This window comes from Camelina sativa, chromosome 4 (assembly GCF_000633955.1).
Source record: "Camelina sativa cultivar DH55 chromosome 4, Cs, whole genome shotgun sequence".
In the NCBI taxonomy this organism is placed as follows: Eukaryota; Viridiplantae; Streptophyta; class Magnoliopsida; order Brassicales; family Brassicaceae; genus Camelina; species Camelina sativa.
In genome coordinates this window covers 13371047-13390001 of record NC_025688.1, presented here as the reverse complement: position 1 = coordinate 13390001, position 18955 = coordinate 13371047, and the positions used below count along the sequence as shown (strand labels likewise).

The 18955-nt window shown below is 31.5% G+C and overlaps 1 protein-coding gene and 1 pseudogene across 1 annotated transcript; one reads left to right on the top strand and one right to left on the bottom strand.

The window, feature by feature from the left end:
• Nucleotides 970-2244, bottom strand: LOC104783824 (protein FAR1-RELATED SEQUENCE 5-like). The gene has a single exon (XM_010508926.1). The coding sequence runs from the start codon at nt 2242-2244 to the stop codon at nt 970-972; it is 1275 nt and encodes a 424-aa protein (XP_010507228.1).
• On the top strand, nt 4146-5342 carry LOC104783823 (annotated as a pseudogene).

Here is an 18955-nt window from a genome sequence, read left to right as displayed (position 1 = left end):
GAAACATATGGTTGGAACTCCATAATTACCGTCCGCTCTTGCACCGCCACTATCGAAGCTTGCTTCAGTTTCGGAACTCTCAGTGTAGCTGATTGGCATGATCAATTATTGAAACCTGAAATCGCCGACGCTTCTTTGTTACTTTGTTAATTATCGAAACCCTAGATCTACTTTTGAAATTGACAAGAAATTATGAAAATGAATTGTGAAATAGGTGAGCGGAATAATATATTTTTGAGATAATATTAAAATACAGATATCTTTACTCATAAGAGAGCAAGTGTCTATTTCTTCAGAAATGTCGGCGGAATAATATTAAAATACAAATATCTTTACTCATAGTTGTACTTAAGTGTCCAGTTGTTCCTACACTAACATAGTTGGACTTTAAAAGATTTTCGTGTTTTTATAGTTGGCCTTTACTTAACCTTTAGGGATTAAAGTTGACCACATTTTGTTCCAGGATAAATCATCAGTTAAGAGGTTATTGTTGGAAAATTTTAATGATATCATAATTTTCCCTTATTTTGTTGTAAAATGATATGAGAAGAACAAAGAGTCCCATATACTTTGAAGAGAGGTTCATATGGAGCTTCATATGAAACAATAGCTTGTATTAAGAAAAAAAAAAATCACTATATTTTTTTCATGTTATGGACTTCTTCTTACCTCTAATTTATCTTAATTTCATCAATACATAATTGAGATACACATCAATTAAATTCCTGTTGAACCTATTAGTTGTACGTGTTGAACCTACAAGTTGATCCACTTGAACCTTATTATACACAAACCCCATTAATAAGTGTTATTCTTAGTTGTCTCTAGATGAACTTGGTTTTCTGAATTACCAACACAACACACATACATAAAATGAAGAACTAGGTTTGTCAAAAGTTACAATTGGTTCTACTATAAACAACACAAAACAGAGCATTCCACAAAACACATATACATAAAACAAATTGCTTAGGTGTCCTCAGGCTGCAAAAACTTTTCCAAGTTTATGCCAGGTTTAAACTTCATTTGCCTCCTCCTCTTACGACGACGTTCCGCAATAGAACGGAACCTCTTTTCTTGTGTTCTTCCACCACCAGTTTTAGTGTACTCTGGCGTTTTAGCTATTAATTGTCGAATTGCAGCAGGAACACTCCAGTCAGACTCATGGGGCACAACATAAATTGTTCTGTAATATGCCAATGCCCACGTCTCAATCAAGTAATATATTGAGCAGAGATCATGCATTTCGATATGCACTCTTCTTACTTCTCTCCTCATGAGATTTCTGAGCGCGGCCATGGCATGGACACATGGGTACTTGTCGATATCAAAACATCTGCAAGAACAACTTTTCATTTTCAAGTCCACCAAATAAGTTTTACCATCCAGACCTATGACGTTGTACTCAAGGTGGTAGCTGTTTAACTCAGTCACTGTTAAACGTACTGCAATTTCACAATGGTCATGCAATTCATTCTCCACAACCGGCACCAGTTTTCTTGTGTTTGATGCACCAGCAGAATCTTTCCTATGTTTGTTGAACCATTCAGAAAATTTCTCAATAATAACATCAATCATAGGCAACAAATGGAACTTCCTTGCATCAACAAACACATTGTTCATTGATTCGGCTGTGTTGCTTGTGTCAATGTTGTACTTATCTCCTTCAAAATGGCATCTTGCCCATTTATCCAACCCAATCTTTTCATCTAAATACTTAGCGGCATTAGGAAATCTCCTTCTAAAATCCATAAACTCTCTATCGAAATCATTCTTAGTATAAATATGAGCGCACTCCTTGAATTTATCTGAAGCTATATCCTTTTCGGTCTTGACATATTCTCTGGGGTTTTTACTTAAATGATATATACAGTGAGCATGCCTTGCACTTGGGTACACCTCTGAGACAACAGATATTATGCTTTTATGCCTATCACTTATAAAAACCAATTCAGGATCATCCGGTACGATGGTTTTCAGCTTGTTGAAAAACCATGGCCAACTAATATGATTCTCAGTATCAATCACACCAAACGCAATGGGGTAATGGTGATGATTAGGATCCTGAGCTGTTGCGAAAACTAACATACCACCATACACAGTCTTTAGATGTGTTGCATCAACAACTATTACCTTTCTCATTGCCCTAAACCCTTCAATGCTAGCCCCTAAAGCAATGAATAAGAATTTGAACCTTTTTTCTTCGTCCAACTCGACACTTGTTATTTTCCCAGGATTCACCATTCGTAACATGTGTAGATAATATTCCAAATTCTTGTAGCTTGTTTCAGGACTCCCTCGCACATTTTTAACATGTTGTTTTTTCCCTCTCAAGGCGGTGGAGTAGGAACAATGCAAACCCAGTCTACCTCGAACTATACCCATGATGGTTTTAGGAGTCAGGGTATCAAATATACCTAGATAATCTTCATGCAAAACAGATGCTACTAGTTGTGGTGTGCCTTTTTGTTTGATATAGCTTGTACTGTCTTCAGACCGAGAGCATGTGTGCATGTTTGTATGTACTATAACACTCCAAAAATCAGAATCCTTAATTTTTCCAGCTCGCAAATACCATTCACAACCTTTTGAAGCTTGACTACATTCCACCATAAGTCACTTCGTGTCAGACGCAACTGTCTTCACACCATAACAGTGCTTATTTGCAGCTTTGTTAAGCACATCCCATACTGCCTCTTTAGAAGAAAATTCCTGAAATATTTCAAGACCAGTACCATCTTCCCATTCTTTAAAAGTATGACTTACTTCTACATGACGTGGAGGCTCATCATATTCAAGCCTACCACCCTCAACGACATCCACATTACCTATCGGGTTATCCACACCCGCTACATTCTCAGAATTTCCAATAACAACATTTTCAACAATCTCCACTCTCTCAACATTCTCCATTCTCTGAGCGTTCTCCATTCTATCAGTGTTCTCCATTCTCTCAGCGTTCTCCATTCTATCAGCGTTCTCCATCGAATGTTCAATATTCAGTTCTTCAACTATAGGCTCTACAATAACCGGCTCTTGTTGTGATGTTTCCCCCTCTCTAAAAATAGTAATGATTCCTGCATTACACTGTTGATCATCAACACTCATAATTTATGCCAACAGAACTTCCCCGCTCGGCTCTTGACAGTTGCTCGACACCTTTTACCAACTCCATATGCAATACTGGTTTAAGTCCATCTGTGTCCAATGACGTTAAAAATACATATACATCATCGTCATCTTCAATATTTGACTCTCTCCGAGATTTAGATTGACGGTAACTCAATTTCAGCTTTCTTGCGGCTTCATTTATTCCGCTCTTCTTCTGTATCTTATCTACTAACACATAATATGTTATCTTCTCCAAAGATGTCGTCTTAAACAATATAGCATATAGTGGATTCTTGGAAATCCACTCATGCTCTGAATAGTACCCGCCAATGTCATAATGTACACTTGTGTGGTTATTCTTCTTCATCGCCTCCTGGAAATATAACCACATAAAAGACAATTACAAATCCAAAGTTGTACAGATTATACCATTTGTCCTTCAATCTTACATTTGTACCAGTATTTCCAGTTATCCTATAATCTGCCGCTCTACTAAAATTGGTCTACTCAGATCTGTGATTCTCTTGATTCAATACGATTCAGACACTACATAACAATGCAATTACCTAATCGTCTCTTAAAACCGAATCTATCAATCCAATGTACATACCCAAACAACAAATGCCAAGATCTAATGAGCCCCCAAATTTTATAAATGTACAAAACCTAATCACTTACATGAATTAAACGCCACAAACAAGAAGTGGAGGTAAGAAGGACGCGGCAGTTATTGCGTCTAAGGCAGCCGTCGAGCAAGAGAAATGGAATGAGAGAGCTGCACCGAATCGTGAGCTTTCGTTTCAAAAGAGCTTCTCCGTCCGACGAAAGGAGCACCAGAAGCGACTGTTTTTTTTTCTTTTCGTTACATTAAATTAATTCAACAATTATTTCGTTAAAGGTAAAATGGGGATATCACGTTTTGGTGGTATGGAGACTTGAGAGTCTCAAGTGGTACGCAAGATCAAAATTTCCCCGTAAGTGGCATTCCAGCAATAAATTCAGAGATTTTAGACACACTGTAGAAGTTTGAGAGAATGACGACAATGTCGGATCTGTGGGATATATTGGTAGAGGAGATACTCTCAAGTGTTCCGGTAACATCTCTGAAAGCTATACGAACTACTTGCAAAAAGTGGAATGCTTTATCGAAAAATCAGATTTTTGGTAAAACAGAGAAGCAGCAGTTTTTGGGATTCATGATGATGGATTATAGAGTTTGTTCTATGAGATTCAATCTCAACGGAATCCAAAACGAAGAAGACTTGGTCGACCAATCTATAAAGCAGTTAGCTTTACTTTATTGAGTGAAGATATCTAAACTGTTTCACTGTGACGGCTTGTTGCTATGTGTTGTTAAGGACAACGTAGGGCTTTTGGTATGGAACCCGTATCTGGGTCAAACGAAGTGGATCCAACCAAGAAACAGTTTCCACAGCTCAGACAGGTATGCTCTTGGTTATGACAAGAACCGTAACCACAAAATTCTTAGGATTTGTTGTTTTCGTTACGAAATATATGATTTAAGCTCTGATTCATGGAAGGTTTACTGTGTTACTCACGACTAGAGATACCTTCTCATCAACGTGGTGTGTCTTTGAAAGGGAATAGTTATTTTTTTGGGTCTAGAGAAGATAAGAGGAAAAGGAGAAGGAGAAGAAGGGGGAAGAAAGATTGAAGATAGTTTACTCTGTTTTGATTTTATAAGTGAGAGATTTGGACCGCGTCTGCCTCTGCCTCTGCAGTTTCACTCTTATCGTTCACAGACTTTGACTTTGTCTTGTGTTGGAGAAGAGAAGCTTGCGTTGTTTATTTACCTCCGGAGTATATCTAGTGTATATGAGTTTTGGGTTACGAATAAGATTGATCCCAATGTAGTGTCTTGGAGCAAGTTTTTGAGATCGTTCCGTGGTTTTCATGTTGCCATTGGAGCTGGGAGTTTTTTCATTGACGAGGAGGAGAAAGTTGATGTGGTTTTCGATCTTGATTGCATATATAAACAGACTCGTTACCAAACAGCTCACATCTTTGGGGAAGGTGGATACTACAAATCTGTAGATTTTGGAGAAGCTCCTAATCTTATAAAACCTGGCAAATCATACATGCTTGAATATGTTTGGAAGGAATATGTTTGTAAGGAATACTGTTACCCAGTTGTGTGCTCTTCTTATGTTCCAAGCTTAGTGCAACTGCACATTAACCAACCAGGCAAAAGGAAAATTAGAGGTTATTAACTTTTGAACAAGACAGCTGATTAGTTTGTGGTTTTCTGTTTATAATCTAATTGACAAGTTACAATTCTGGCTCTTACTTTTTATGGCAGTAAGTCTTCACTCAAGCTCCTTATACGTTTATGTAGTGATGTTAATATGGGCATACCCACCCCATTAAAACCCAACTCATATAAAACCCAGCCCATTTGACATTAAACCCATATAAACTCATTTAAGTTTAAACCCTATTTAGTTATGCCCATTTAGATATATCTTAACTCATAAACCCATTTAGACCCATATAAGCTCATATAAACTCAATATTATTTTATTTTTACTGTAAAAATACTGATGATTAAAGACAAAATGCAGATGTAAAATACAGATGTAAAAATCATATTGAACCGCAAAAAAGTTTATAAGGAAAGACAAAGCATATATTTCAATAACAAAGCAAAAAAAACAATTTATAGCCTGCATCTGTTTCGAAGATCGAAAAGAGTTTGAAAACATGTTCATAGTTCTTAAAAATAATCTTACCAACTCAACAACATAATACCTCACGAAACTAAATCCCAGATAAACATCACCAGCAGCTGTTTGCCTACATATGGGCTGATAATCAGGATTCAAGTATTTGTCTCTAGCCCTTACTTTCTCATATTCCACATATCTAAAAGGCAAATCATGGTAGATAATTATTTTGCTAACCATCTCTCTATCTAATTTCTGATTATATACAAGTCGATCTATCTTCTTAGGCTTGTGAGGAAAGATATCCAAATGACGTTGCAAGTGCTTTGTTCCATAATTTCCATTGGAAGTGCTACTACCAATCACCAGCTTTGTACTACAATGTATACATTTAGCCCTTTCTTTTTTATCCTCTTCTAACCCTACTGAAACAAAATCATCCCAAACAGTAGAAGTTTTGCGTCTTTTACGTCGTGTACTAGACATAAAGGGTTTATGTCTAGTATGTGAACAAGTTGTGCTATTTAGTCTCATTCATTTACCGATTGTTTGACTTTGACGGAATCTACACCATTGGAACAAAAAAAATTGCGGGAGCACTTATGAGCTATGAAAGTAAGTTTTTGTGTTGATGATGATGCAGGTGATGCTATTTGGTGAGTTATTTATTCTAAACAGGAAAATTTGCTTAGTATTTTCTGTACATCATACAAGCTAGGGTTGGAATCTAGGTATTAACTCAGGATATGGGTCAGTAATTTATGGAGGTGGAACATATAAACTAGTAGTGTGGCATATGTTTAAGGGTTGATATATTGGTCTCGTTTAAGGTTCAGGCATGTACGGTAAGTTGCAGTATCTTCCCATGATTTAAGGGTTTGTTTTGGTTTAGTGACTTCTGGAATATTGTTGCTATCTTCTATCTTTTGAGGATAGTCTTGCAATGTACGGTGGCTCATGTTTTGTGTATGTAAGGAGCTGATAAAGAAACATGTGTATGAGTGAAGATGCCATACCACTGGGAAGTCAGCTATCACAACGTGGAGTAACGGTTTATACAAGATTCAGAAGACCTGTTCTACTCTTTTTCAAACGGGATTCGTGGAAGTTTCAAATGGGGTATGCTTCTCGCTTTTATTTCCGGACCTAAAGTTGGAACGATAAAGAACCAATTGCTGAGAAGGCTTGCTTTGAAGTCATATGGAAGCCGAGAACCGGGCAGACTGGTATCGAAATGAAAATTAATCATAGGACTTGCTCATTTTAGTTTTTCACTATGAACAATCTATAGGAATTGGTAGAAAAAGAGTGTTAGATGATTGACATAGGACAATGCAGAGTATTTGCGTTTTGACATTTAATCCAAGTGATTTGCTATTCAATGATGCTAGTAGACCGTATAGCATTCAGAGATACTATATGCAAGATTTGACATTTAATCCAAGTGATTTGCTATGATGAGTCAACAAGAAGTAATACTCCAATAAGAACAATATAATTTATGATTTACTTCTTGTTGGAGTATTAAGACCAATACAATATAATTTATTTACTCCAATAAGACCAATACAATATAATTTATTTACTTCTTGTTGGAGTAATACTTCTGAATGCTATATTGGAATATTATTACTTGCATCATCATATGCATACTTCTTGTTAATTTATTGGAGTAAGACCAATACAATAAGACCAATATAATTTATGATTTACTTCTAAGTAAATCTTGCATATAATGAGTCAACAAGAAGTAATACTCCAATAAGACCAATATAAGTTAGTTTTTTACGGATATAACCAATTTTCTGTTTGAAAACTTAGAAGAGATTTATATAGCCTAAAAGATATCTTCAGATTTAAATGCTAATAAATTATCTACCATAATAAGATAGGTTTTCAATATAATGTAGTCTTTNAAAAAAAAAAAAAAAAAAAAAAAAAAAAAAAAAAAAAAAAAAAAAAAAAAAAAAAAAAAAAAAAAAAAGAAGATAAATTCTAATCTTATTACATAAAGTTTAGTTTTCAAAGTTGGTAACTCATTTAATTGTGACACATGTCAAAGTGTCAAGTATATCAAGTCTATGATAATGTTTTAAAAATGTGAAAAAATTCTATTTTTGTATTCAAAGCCTAGCCAATATTATTATGAAGGCCAATAAATATATAATTTCTATAAAAAAAAAAAGTTGGAATCCATGAAGAGAAAGATAATCAGATATTCAGATTATTTTCTTCTTTAATAATTTAGTTTAAAACAAAAAAAAATAGTTCTTATGAGAATAAAGTACATTTACTTTATATATATTTTTAAATAGTAGTTTGTATAAGATGATAAAAATATGTATAGAAAAAAAGAAAGAAATATATATGTATAAATTAAAGCTAAAGTGATTTGAATATCATTAATTCATTAGACAATGCATAACATATACTTTTATCAATAAATAACTGATTTTGGTGTATTTTTATTATTTCTTCAATTAGATATATATATATATATATATATATATATGTTAAGTTTTCTTTTAAAAAAAAAATCTTCTCTCAGATGCACATGTATTATTTTTTATAAGTTTTACTGAAATTCTTTTGACAAATGTTACAATCTATATAATATTGTCACGATCTCTTTACTATTAGATACACTTAAAAGTTAAAATATATGTTGTCACTAAATTAGATATGACATGTATTTTAATATTAGATATAATAGACACATGTCATGATCTGCAAAGTTGGGTATGTGAACCATATGTTAAGATCTCTTTGATTATAAAATACTACTTTTTATATTGCTATGAGGACTTCCAACTTTTAGATATATAAATAATAAGATTCATAACACACACAAAACTACACAAGAAACACATAAAGAATTGTTAGTGAGAAGAACAAGTAAGGGAAAATGGATTTGGGACTGTTGATTGCGATAGGCGTCTGTGCCGTGATTGTTATAATAGGCGTGGCGGGTCTTGTGGTATGGTTCCTCCTCCCTAAAAAGTGTAATCATGAATAAACAACTGACGAGAAATTGTATTTCTTGAGGAAAAAATCAATGTACGATTTACTGCTACAATAGTTTGAAATGTGTTTGGACTTTGGAGCATGCGTATAGTCTTCCTTTTTTTTGTGCGTGTATTTTTTTTTACTAACATGAGATGAGACAGTTCTGAAATAGTTTTGTCATATTTTGAAATATATAGATGCATTTTTCAAATCAGATTTTCTATTTTGTTTACTCCGTTTTTTTTTATAACGCAGTGGTCGCAGCTTCGCAGACACTAATTCTGGATTCGGAGAAGTTATGTTAAATTGCTAGAACCCTGGTGGTCACGCTTACTCCGTTTTATTTAATAAGCCATATATATATATATATATTGATAATTATTACATCATTTAAGTGTGGTTATGACGATTTTCACAATTGATAATGATAAGTTTGTGTTACTTTAAAAAAATTATAATGAAAGTGAATTAATTAATTTTTTGATAATGATAAGCTCCAATGATAACGACAATTTTTATAATTGATAATGAAAGTAAATTAATTAATTTTTTGTCTATTTTTTTAAGTGAGAGTAAATTATTTTTTATGCAAAAGCTAATAATTATTTAAAATATTTTATTAGTTACAACTTAATTTACATATATTACCCTTAATAAAAAAAAATAAAGATTTGCCTTGAAACCTTTAATCCTGAAATACAAAGCACATTAACGGAGATATACGTACTAACTAGAACAATATAACAATAAGTAATAGAGAACGAGTGCTAGCTAGGGTTTTAAGTGAATGAATGTAATTAACCTTGGCCTTTAAGCTTGATGTTGGCAGATTCAAACTCTTCTTCATTGATCTGCTTATCATTACAATGAGCAAAGATCGAAACCTTACCAGTGTAACCCATATTCTTGAGAGCTAATTTCGGTAAAGATAAAGCTTAATAGATATTGAGTGCAATATGTTCGACTAAATGTTTGAATGAGAATTTTGTTTTCAAAATTTATAATAACCATTTGTAAAACAATCTTTTAAATTTTAAAATCTCTTTTTGATGTAAAGACAATTTGTTAAGAATTAGATTAGTTTATCTATCATAATTTTATTTTTAATATGGATGTCAGTTACATATATCATTAATCTATAAATCTAATTCAAGAAATGCTTATATATTATTAATCATATAAATAAATTAAATTAATGTAAAAGAAAACTGAAAATATAAAATAATATAACTAAAGGTTAATTTGATACTTTTGTTTTCTAATCACACTCAAGCCCATCCCAATCACTTCGCCATTCAAGAATATGATATAACCATATCGCACCTGAATCTGACTTATACCGAATTGCATCGCTCCCAAATCACATGGCACTAGCACCTAAAACTGACTACCATTAGGGGCTATAGTAAACAACACAAACAAAAAAAACACAGTTAGGTTGTGGGGCTACTGATAAGAGAGAGAGAGAGGGGCATCTAAGTATATTTATATCGACTAGAAGTCGATTTTGTCATTGATAAATTCTTGTATAATATTGCTATTTTCTTTTACGGAAGAAAAATAATATGTAGTATTTCATTTATTTTCTAAAAATTTTGTCATTTTTAACTAAAGTTAATATTCTTTTATATGCAAATTATGTCTCTCAAATTTGCTTGGATGATATCTATCAAATTTGCTTTACTTTATAAATTTAAGTTCTATATTTTTTAAATTTTTATATAATCTCTTCATGACTTCTAAAATCTATCTTCACTTCTCTTAACAACAATAACAGTACATACGAAAAATTAGTTAATGAGAATAACCAACAATTTGTCAAAATAATGTAATGCTAGCAATTGAATATTTTTATTTTTGGTTTGTCTACTTGAATATTTTTATGTTTAAAATAGTTTACACAGATAAATCCATACACACTATATATATAAATAAAACGTTGGTGTGTTACAGATTAATCAATTTTAGTATAATGAAAGTGCAAGCATAGAAAAGTTATGGTCTTATAGGAACTATATGGCTTTGTGAGAATAATAACATAAATTAGGGCTGGGCAAAATAACCGATAACCAAATAACCGACCGAAACCGAACCGAAAAAAACTAAACCGAACCGAACCGAAATTCTTCAAATACCCGAATGGTTAGTAAAAATCTATATCCAAACTAACCGAAACCGAACCGAACCGAACCGACAATTAAATGGTTAACCGAAATATCCGAAAACCTAGAAGATATCAAATATTATATACTTAATATTATGCAAAACTATAAAATAAACTTAAAATATAAATTATTTCTAGATTCAAAACAATTAAATATTTTAAATAATCAATATATGTAAATGTTATTATTTTGAATTTACAAAGTTAAATACTATTTTGTAAAATTGAATCAATATTTTTCCCTTTTTTGTATTTTTGTTATTGTATATTTGGTTAATTTTGGTTATATTCGGTTAGTTTTGGTTATATTTGGTTTATTTGGTTAATGTTAATATAATTTATGTTAGTTATGGTTATTTATTTAAATAACCAAACCGAAACCGAACCGAAAGAAACCGAACCGAACTAAACCGAAATTTCATAAATATCCAAATGGTTACTATATTACTATATCCAAAATAACCGAAACCGAATACAACCGAACCGAAACCGAATGGTTAACCGAATGCCCAGGCCTAACATAAATGATGGTCGGTCGATGATCGATGAACTCAATTTATGGAGTATATGATGATCACACATATATTCGATTACTCGTCGAATATAAATTAACCACAAAAAGAAAAATTAAATTTACAGTCGGGTTCGTTAATAATTTCTTGCTGATCAATCGAATCACCTTTAAGCGCGTCCAATACGTAGTTCCATATGTGGAAAATAACGGTTTCTTTCCCGTATTATTTTTGTTAAAAGGTCAATTGTATTAAGATAAAAAGGAAAGAATTAAGTGGACAAGAATTAGTATACCAAATTACCCGATCAAGCAGGAGCTACAGCACTTCTCATAAAAAGCTTCTTCTCTGTCATTAATTATATACTAGGTTGGTACGGGCGTTATCCCTAATCATTGTTTTTATGTGTTTTTCTTTGATAAATTTTGTTATTTTGCATTTTTATAAATATTTTTTTTATGTTTTTTCGAATCAAATATCACAATTAATAAAGTATTTGATTGAGTTTTTTTCGTTCTTATTTATTGCATAAACATTTTTTTAGACAAGATTATTTTTATTTTTTTGCATAATGAACATGCAAGTTCTAAAGAATATATATATTTTTTAATTCAAAAAGAAAAAAAAAAGATATAAAGAACCATGGAGTACCGATAGAAACAACAAACCGAGCCGGTAGATAACCTGATTACAAAATCGATATGTTTTGTTAAACTACAAAGCTTCTTTTTTCCATTACTCAGATCTTTCAAAGTGATAGAAATATTTTTATTGTTTTTTTTTCTGATTAACATGGTGGATCTTATGACAGTATATGTGTTTAGTTTTGTGCTTTGTTGCGGGATATTTTATATAGTAGAAATATAATATGTAATAAATCATATTGTTTAAATGATCAAACAAATGTGTGCCAAGCATTTTTTTTTCTTTAGCATCTTTGTAGCTTCCTTAAACCAACTATCATCAGAAACACAATTCTCATTGAAGCATAATTATGTCGAACAACATAAGCCCACATATATTTTCGATACAAATATCGAAAACAAAGCAATGTTAGAAAGGAACAAACAATTGGTCGAGTCATAACTAAAAGCTCATAGGAATACAACATCCAACATCTAACATCCAAGGTAGGCTTTTATTCCTACTTTCTATAATTGAAACCCCAAGTTCTTAGTCTATAGACTCAGTTTGAAAAATTAGGTTTTATGCCGTCCAAGGTTGGCTTTTTATGGAGCCAAAACAAATTAGGTTTTCAAATCGGCAAAACAGAACAATCCTTTCGTAAACGAAACCACAAAAGAGTCTGTGGCGCTAAGAGAGAATGGAAGAAGTTTTACCTTATCTCGGCGAGGAATCAACCGAAAGGTCTAGAGATAGTGTGACGTAGTAGAGACAGAGAGAGTGTATTAAAACAATACAAAAATCCGGCGTGAAGCTTCCATCGAGTATTTTCACACCTTATTAGTGATTACGAGTATAACAGTAGTATTAATTAGGTTTGTTGGTTTCGCTGGCTAATCACTGTCTTCGATTATTATATATTTCAATTTTGTATAATTATACAAAGTTCATTAACTATATATTGAACGCCTGAACAGTAGTTAGAAGAAAAATTAATTCAAGCTCTCCTTCCTGGCGTTCAGAAATGGTTAGTAGTTAGTTCTTTGCATTCAGAAGACCCAAACATTTTAATGCGGATGTGAAGCGATGATTCTTGCAAATTAAATTGTGTTAGTTTTTCACTATCCACAAAGGAAAAATATCCTTTCATAAGGTGTCTTATGGTTTTAATTATTTAAACTTCAAGATAATAGTTATACATGCATGTGTCTATGAAAGTAAATCTGCATTTGTTTACCTATCTAAAGATAGCACACTAGGAGTCTCGCTATTCAATAGAGTATTTCATTGCAATTCTGAACCCGGACTGTACTATCAAACAAAATATGTATATGTTGAAAGAAAAAAGTAAACAAAATATGCATGCATCACAATACATTTTCAAGAAAACAGTCTTACGATCGATTTATCATCTATACTTTCTCTTTATACAATTTTTTTTGGGCTTTTACTTACGAGAATTAAATTATTATTTTTAGCGACTGCAAGATTATTATTAGTAGACAATCTTTTGTTTAGTTTATTGATTTTTTTTGTTTCCTCGGAAATATTTCAATTTGATAAGAAGTGACAATCACATTATATAGAGCAATAACGACTAATAGTAGAGTTGTTATTTTCATGTTTTCTTGTAATGTTGTATGAGTGAAATTAATATTCTTTTTCCTCTCTTGTTTTCAGTTTATTCTTTCACACTAATGAGAATATAAAGGCGTTGTTTTATGATAAGTAGAGTTCAGTGGCAAACTATAACGCTCCATGTGACTAGTGTAACATATAAGATTTGTGATTTATAAAATTTCTCACTTTAAACTCTTTCAATGCATCTATCAGATTCTAGTTTTATTAACTATAACTATTATTCACTTTTTTTGTTGGTAGGATATTTTGCTGTGGAATCAGCAAATTTGGAATTTGCTGATAGGTGCATTGAAAGAGTTAAAGTGATGAAAGTATATACTCAAGAAGAATTTGCTGATGGTGATGAACATGATAGTGATAAACAAGTACATGGGCATCTTAATCTCCTAATTGAGGAATTGAAATTAGAAGATGAATAATGACTAATTTCCCAAAAAAAAAAATTATTACATAGTTTCACAAGAAGATATTACATAATATGGCTTTGAATTAAGTGTTTAAAAAGTCATGAGATAATCACATTTTGGATTCATATTTTTAGTATTAGATTAGGTTTTGAGTTATTATAGTTTATGGATATTGTACAAAAGCTGAACTTCACAACAATTTGTGCAATCAAAACATATATACAGTAGTCCATGTAGGGGGTTATTATGGATTTTGCCACTTTTCACTCCAACTATTTTGAATATGTCATTTTCTTCACATATTTTAAATTTGCCACTTTAATTTGGTCACTTTAAAAGCTATACATTTGTGATTTTTTTTTTGCTAAAATATATACTTCATAACAAATATTAAACCCTACAAAAAAAACAACAAAAAAAAAACTCAAATATCACTACAAAAAGATGCATATTATATCAATTAAATTGTATCAAAAAATTAAGTGATATTAATTTGTATTGCTTATATATAATTGATACAAAAGATAAAATTTAGCATCGCTTGTAATAATTGATATCGTTATTGACTTGTACGGTATCAATCAACTAAAACTGATGCAAACTGATATAAATTTGCATCACTTTAAGATACTGATAGAAATATAAATACATCACTTAAATAATCGATATATTAACATCACTTTACAAATGATTAAAAAATCATGCAAATTAAACTATACTAATTATGTCAAAACTAATTTTGTGATTTAGTTCAATTGTTAAAAAATCAATGGATTTATATACTTATTTACATCAAAGAAAATAAAAAGTTATTTGATTATAATTTGAATCAGGTTAAAACATTGATATAGTAGCGTAACCAATGTACATTAACAAACAATCTATATAGTTTAATTTGTAAATAATAACCGACCCATTTTGAATTCACATTACATACGTGACAAAAATAGGTTGAACTGACATAAAATATTATATGCCTACTTCTATAGAATTCATGCGAAACATATACCAGAGTACTTTTTTAGTCTTATATGTCGATCGCTTCTTAAAAACTGGTATCATGTCTTTTATTTGATGTCAAATTCCTTAAAATTTTACAGCAGTTTTTTTTTGAAAGAAAATCAACGATTTATTATTTTTAGTTATCTTATTCTTTTTCTTTTTTTTCATTTTGAACTATTTTATTTTTTCCTGGTTAATTGTTTTTGTTTTGAAATAGAACTAGATTTTACCCGCGGTACACCGTAGAACAATTTTTTAAAAAATAATAACATTTTAATTTTTCTTTGTTTTTTATATTTAGTTTGTTTTGTTTAGTTAAATAATAATTTTGTTTGAATTGTAAATTATTAAAACAATAATAGGAGAAATAAATACATAAATATGTAATTTATAAGCTATTGTCAGATTAAATCACAATTTTACCAATGATCTCATTGTTTTACAAAATTTTAGTTGAATTAGCCTGATTTAATATGTCTAATATTCTTATATTAGTGGCATTGACCAAATAATTAAATAAACATTTAACCCGTGTTTCAAAACCGAATTAATAATATTTTATATTTATAATAATGTTAATTCAAACCGTCATGTTAATAATATGTCCCGCCATATAACAACAAATCATCATATTAGTGGTTTAACCCGTGTTTCAAAACCGTCATATTAGTGGTTTTGGTTGTGGGTGTTGTGTTTCGTTTGTGAAGTTGATATTTATACATGGAAAATGTTTGATGAGCAAGGAGTTTAAGATCCCTAGCAGTAAAAGAGAGATTTTAGTGTTTTTCTATTTGAGTTGATAACATTATCGCAGAATAATATTCAGTTTCTTAACGCGATATATACTATATTAAATGTATTTCTTGATGCTTAAGTTAAATATACCCGATTATTGAGTTTCTAAAGTTGGGTTCTCGTTTTTATGAATTTTATTAACATTATAATAATTATTGCGATTGTAATCATTTGTTAATCAAATTCGGTTGTGTCATTTAAATTTAAGAGATCATACAATCTCTAAAGATCTATTAAAATAGGTTTGGAGATTTTTATGGGACTAAAAATTAAATGCGTAGAGTTGTTTTTAGAAAAATCGAAATGTATAGATGTTGTCAAGTTATTTATGACAATAAACGTATTAAATTAGGTCGATTTGAATAGTTCCATTAAATGTGTTTCCAGGAATTGTTCTTTTAAGAAAATAGTTAGGGGTTAATGTTATAAATAAAACAAATTAAATAACCAAAACTTCAATTTACTTTTCATATTTCCCTAGTATTAAGTAAGTCAAGTACAAATATCCAAGAAAATCCTATTAGATACTTCCCTTTCCTTATGAGTACGTTGTTCCTATGGCTACAACATAAGAATGTTTGGTTGCAAGGCTAGTATATCTCTGGTGGAGCCACTAGTGAAACAACCCGGCCCATTTAAAAAAATAATAATAATATAATTAAATACCCTATAATATTTAATTATAACTCAAACAATAAACCAACAACAAAATCAACATGCACAACGGAAGACAAAACAAACCAACTCCAATTTAATATAAATACCATATCAATTATAACCAATTAAATCTATCATCCTAACATATTTCGAACAAGGTTCCAACAACAAATAACACATAACCAAGACCCACAACACATAACCGAGACCCTAAATCATCCTCCTCCTCATCGCTATGATTCCACGCTACACATTTATTACCTGCACAACAAACACAATGAGATGCGTGAGTATTACCATAAATACCCAGTGAGGCGATCCTCTCATCTACGAGCTATTAACACAAGCAAATCAAGAGTACAACCACAAATAAAACATAACAAACCAGTCATTGAACATGTCACCCAATAACACATTCACCACACCTACATATCATCACACAAAACAAGTTATACAACCCAATCGCTCAGATAAGCTCATGGTCACACACTCACCTTACCAAACTGATTATAACAACGAATACAACCAGTTGAGACTCTCCTAACGTCTGAAACAGCCCAGCAACGCCCTACAACAAGCCACACAACCAAAAACGACTTATAGCAAAACGGGACAGAAACATCAGAAAAGAACAGTCTCAAAGAAGAAACCCTTAAATAAAAACCAACTGTTAACTATTAAATCCCTCTGGTGAACAGCTAGCCCTAGACGTCACGCAGTTTTCCACCAAATCTCGTGCCGATCAGAAACCAGACGAGACCACGATCTCAGTTACAATCTCCGATGGTTCCAACTCGCGTCTGAAAAAACGTGTCTCACGAAACTGCCAATAACTCATCTACTTTAAATCCAAATCTACTTCTGTAAAAAGGAGAATGACGATGAAAGACTTGGGAATAAACCTACCAAATTTCATTACCTTTGATAACGATTTGATATGTCGAAACTGTTTCCTACCAAACCCTAACGATTCTGCTCCGTTTTGCTTTGAACACCAAAATCAAGTTTGGTCTCCCTTCTCTTCTTCTCACACGTAAATGAGCACTTATTCTTTTTTTTTTTTCAGTCATTCACGACAATAAGAGGAAGGAAGCGTCCTCTCTAATTAACAAAAAGGTTTTTGGGTTTAATTAAACTAAACCGAGATTTACCTAAACCGGAATTTAATTAAACCATCCTTTAATTTAATTAATAAATCGACCAGCTTAGTAAACTAACCGGAAACTAAACCGAATCCACTCCAATTCTCGATATAAACTTCAATATTTCATATTTTCTCGGGACACGAGCGTTACAACTAGTAAACTTGTTTGTGTAGTAGTTTAGAAGAACATTTTAATTTTCTATAAATTCATGTTTTGGGGTTTGGTTTGAATTTCGAGTAATGTATTGTACATATTTGCCTTTTCTTCTATGAAATACAAGATATTTTAACATCATTTTATAAATTACTATTTTTATTTATTGTTATTTGTTATTACTGGAAGGAACTAATACAATTATTATAATTATTTTTTAAAATTGACAATAATTTTATTTTTAAAAATTGACGATAATTTTAATATCAATTATTTATAAATATATAACATCAATTTTGTAAATGACACAATCATTAGAATCACTTAATTCAACATGACACTAACTTTAACATCAATTATTTATAATTGATACATATATTTAACATCATATATGTTAATTGATATAAAACTAACATCACTTTTTGGATTGATGCATGTCAACATCAGTTATAATATGATGCAATTATATCAATTGATGTAAAATATTTGCATCACCAAAATAAAAATCACTTCACTAAATGATGTAAAATTAATTTGCATCAATTATAAGTAATACAAATATAGAAAACAAATGATTTTTTTTTGTTAAAGGGTTTTCTTGCATTAATATAAAAATATAGGGATTACAAAGGAGTCTTATCACCACGAGTAACAAAAAACAGAGTGAGAGGAGGAAAGGGACAACTCATGTGCCAATAAGTAGAAGAAGAGAAAGAAAGAAAGAAAAGAAAAGTGGAGAAGATTGCAGGACCGAAGCAGATTTCAGAGGGTTGTTTAATTGCCAATCGGTCTCAAACTCAAGGATGAGCAAGTCTTGGTGGGAGAGAACCATTCCAACATTGAAGTAGCGTAGCCCACTTTTGATTTTGCAATAGTAGACTTTGGGCTCTATTTCTGGATGCATATAACACATTCCGAAGAATAACAGAAGTAGGGAGTGTGGTTCCATCATGATACCTGCGGTTCCTCTCCCTCCACACTTCATATATACACGGTTGCCAAGCTTGAAGCAGACCGATAGAGATGTCACTACTGGAGGAAGCCGAGGGGAGCC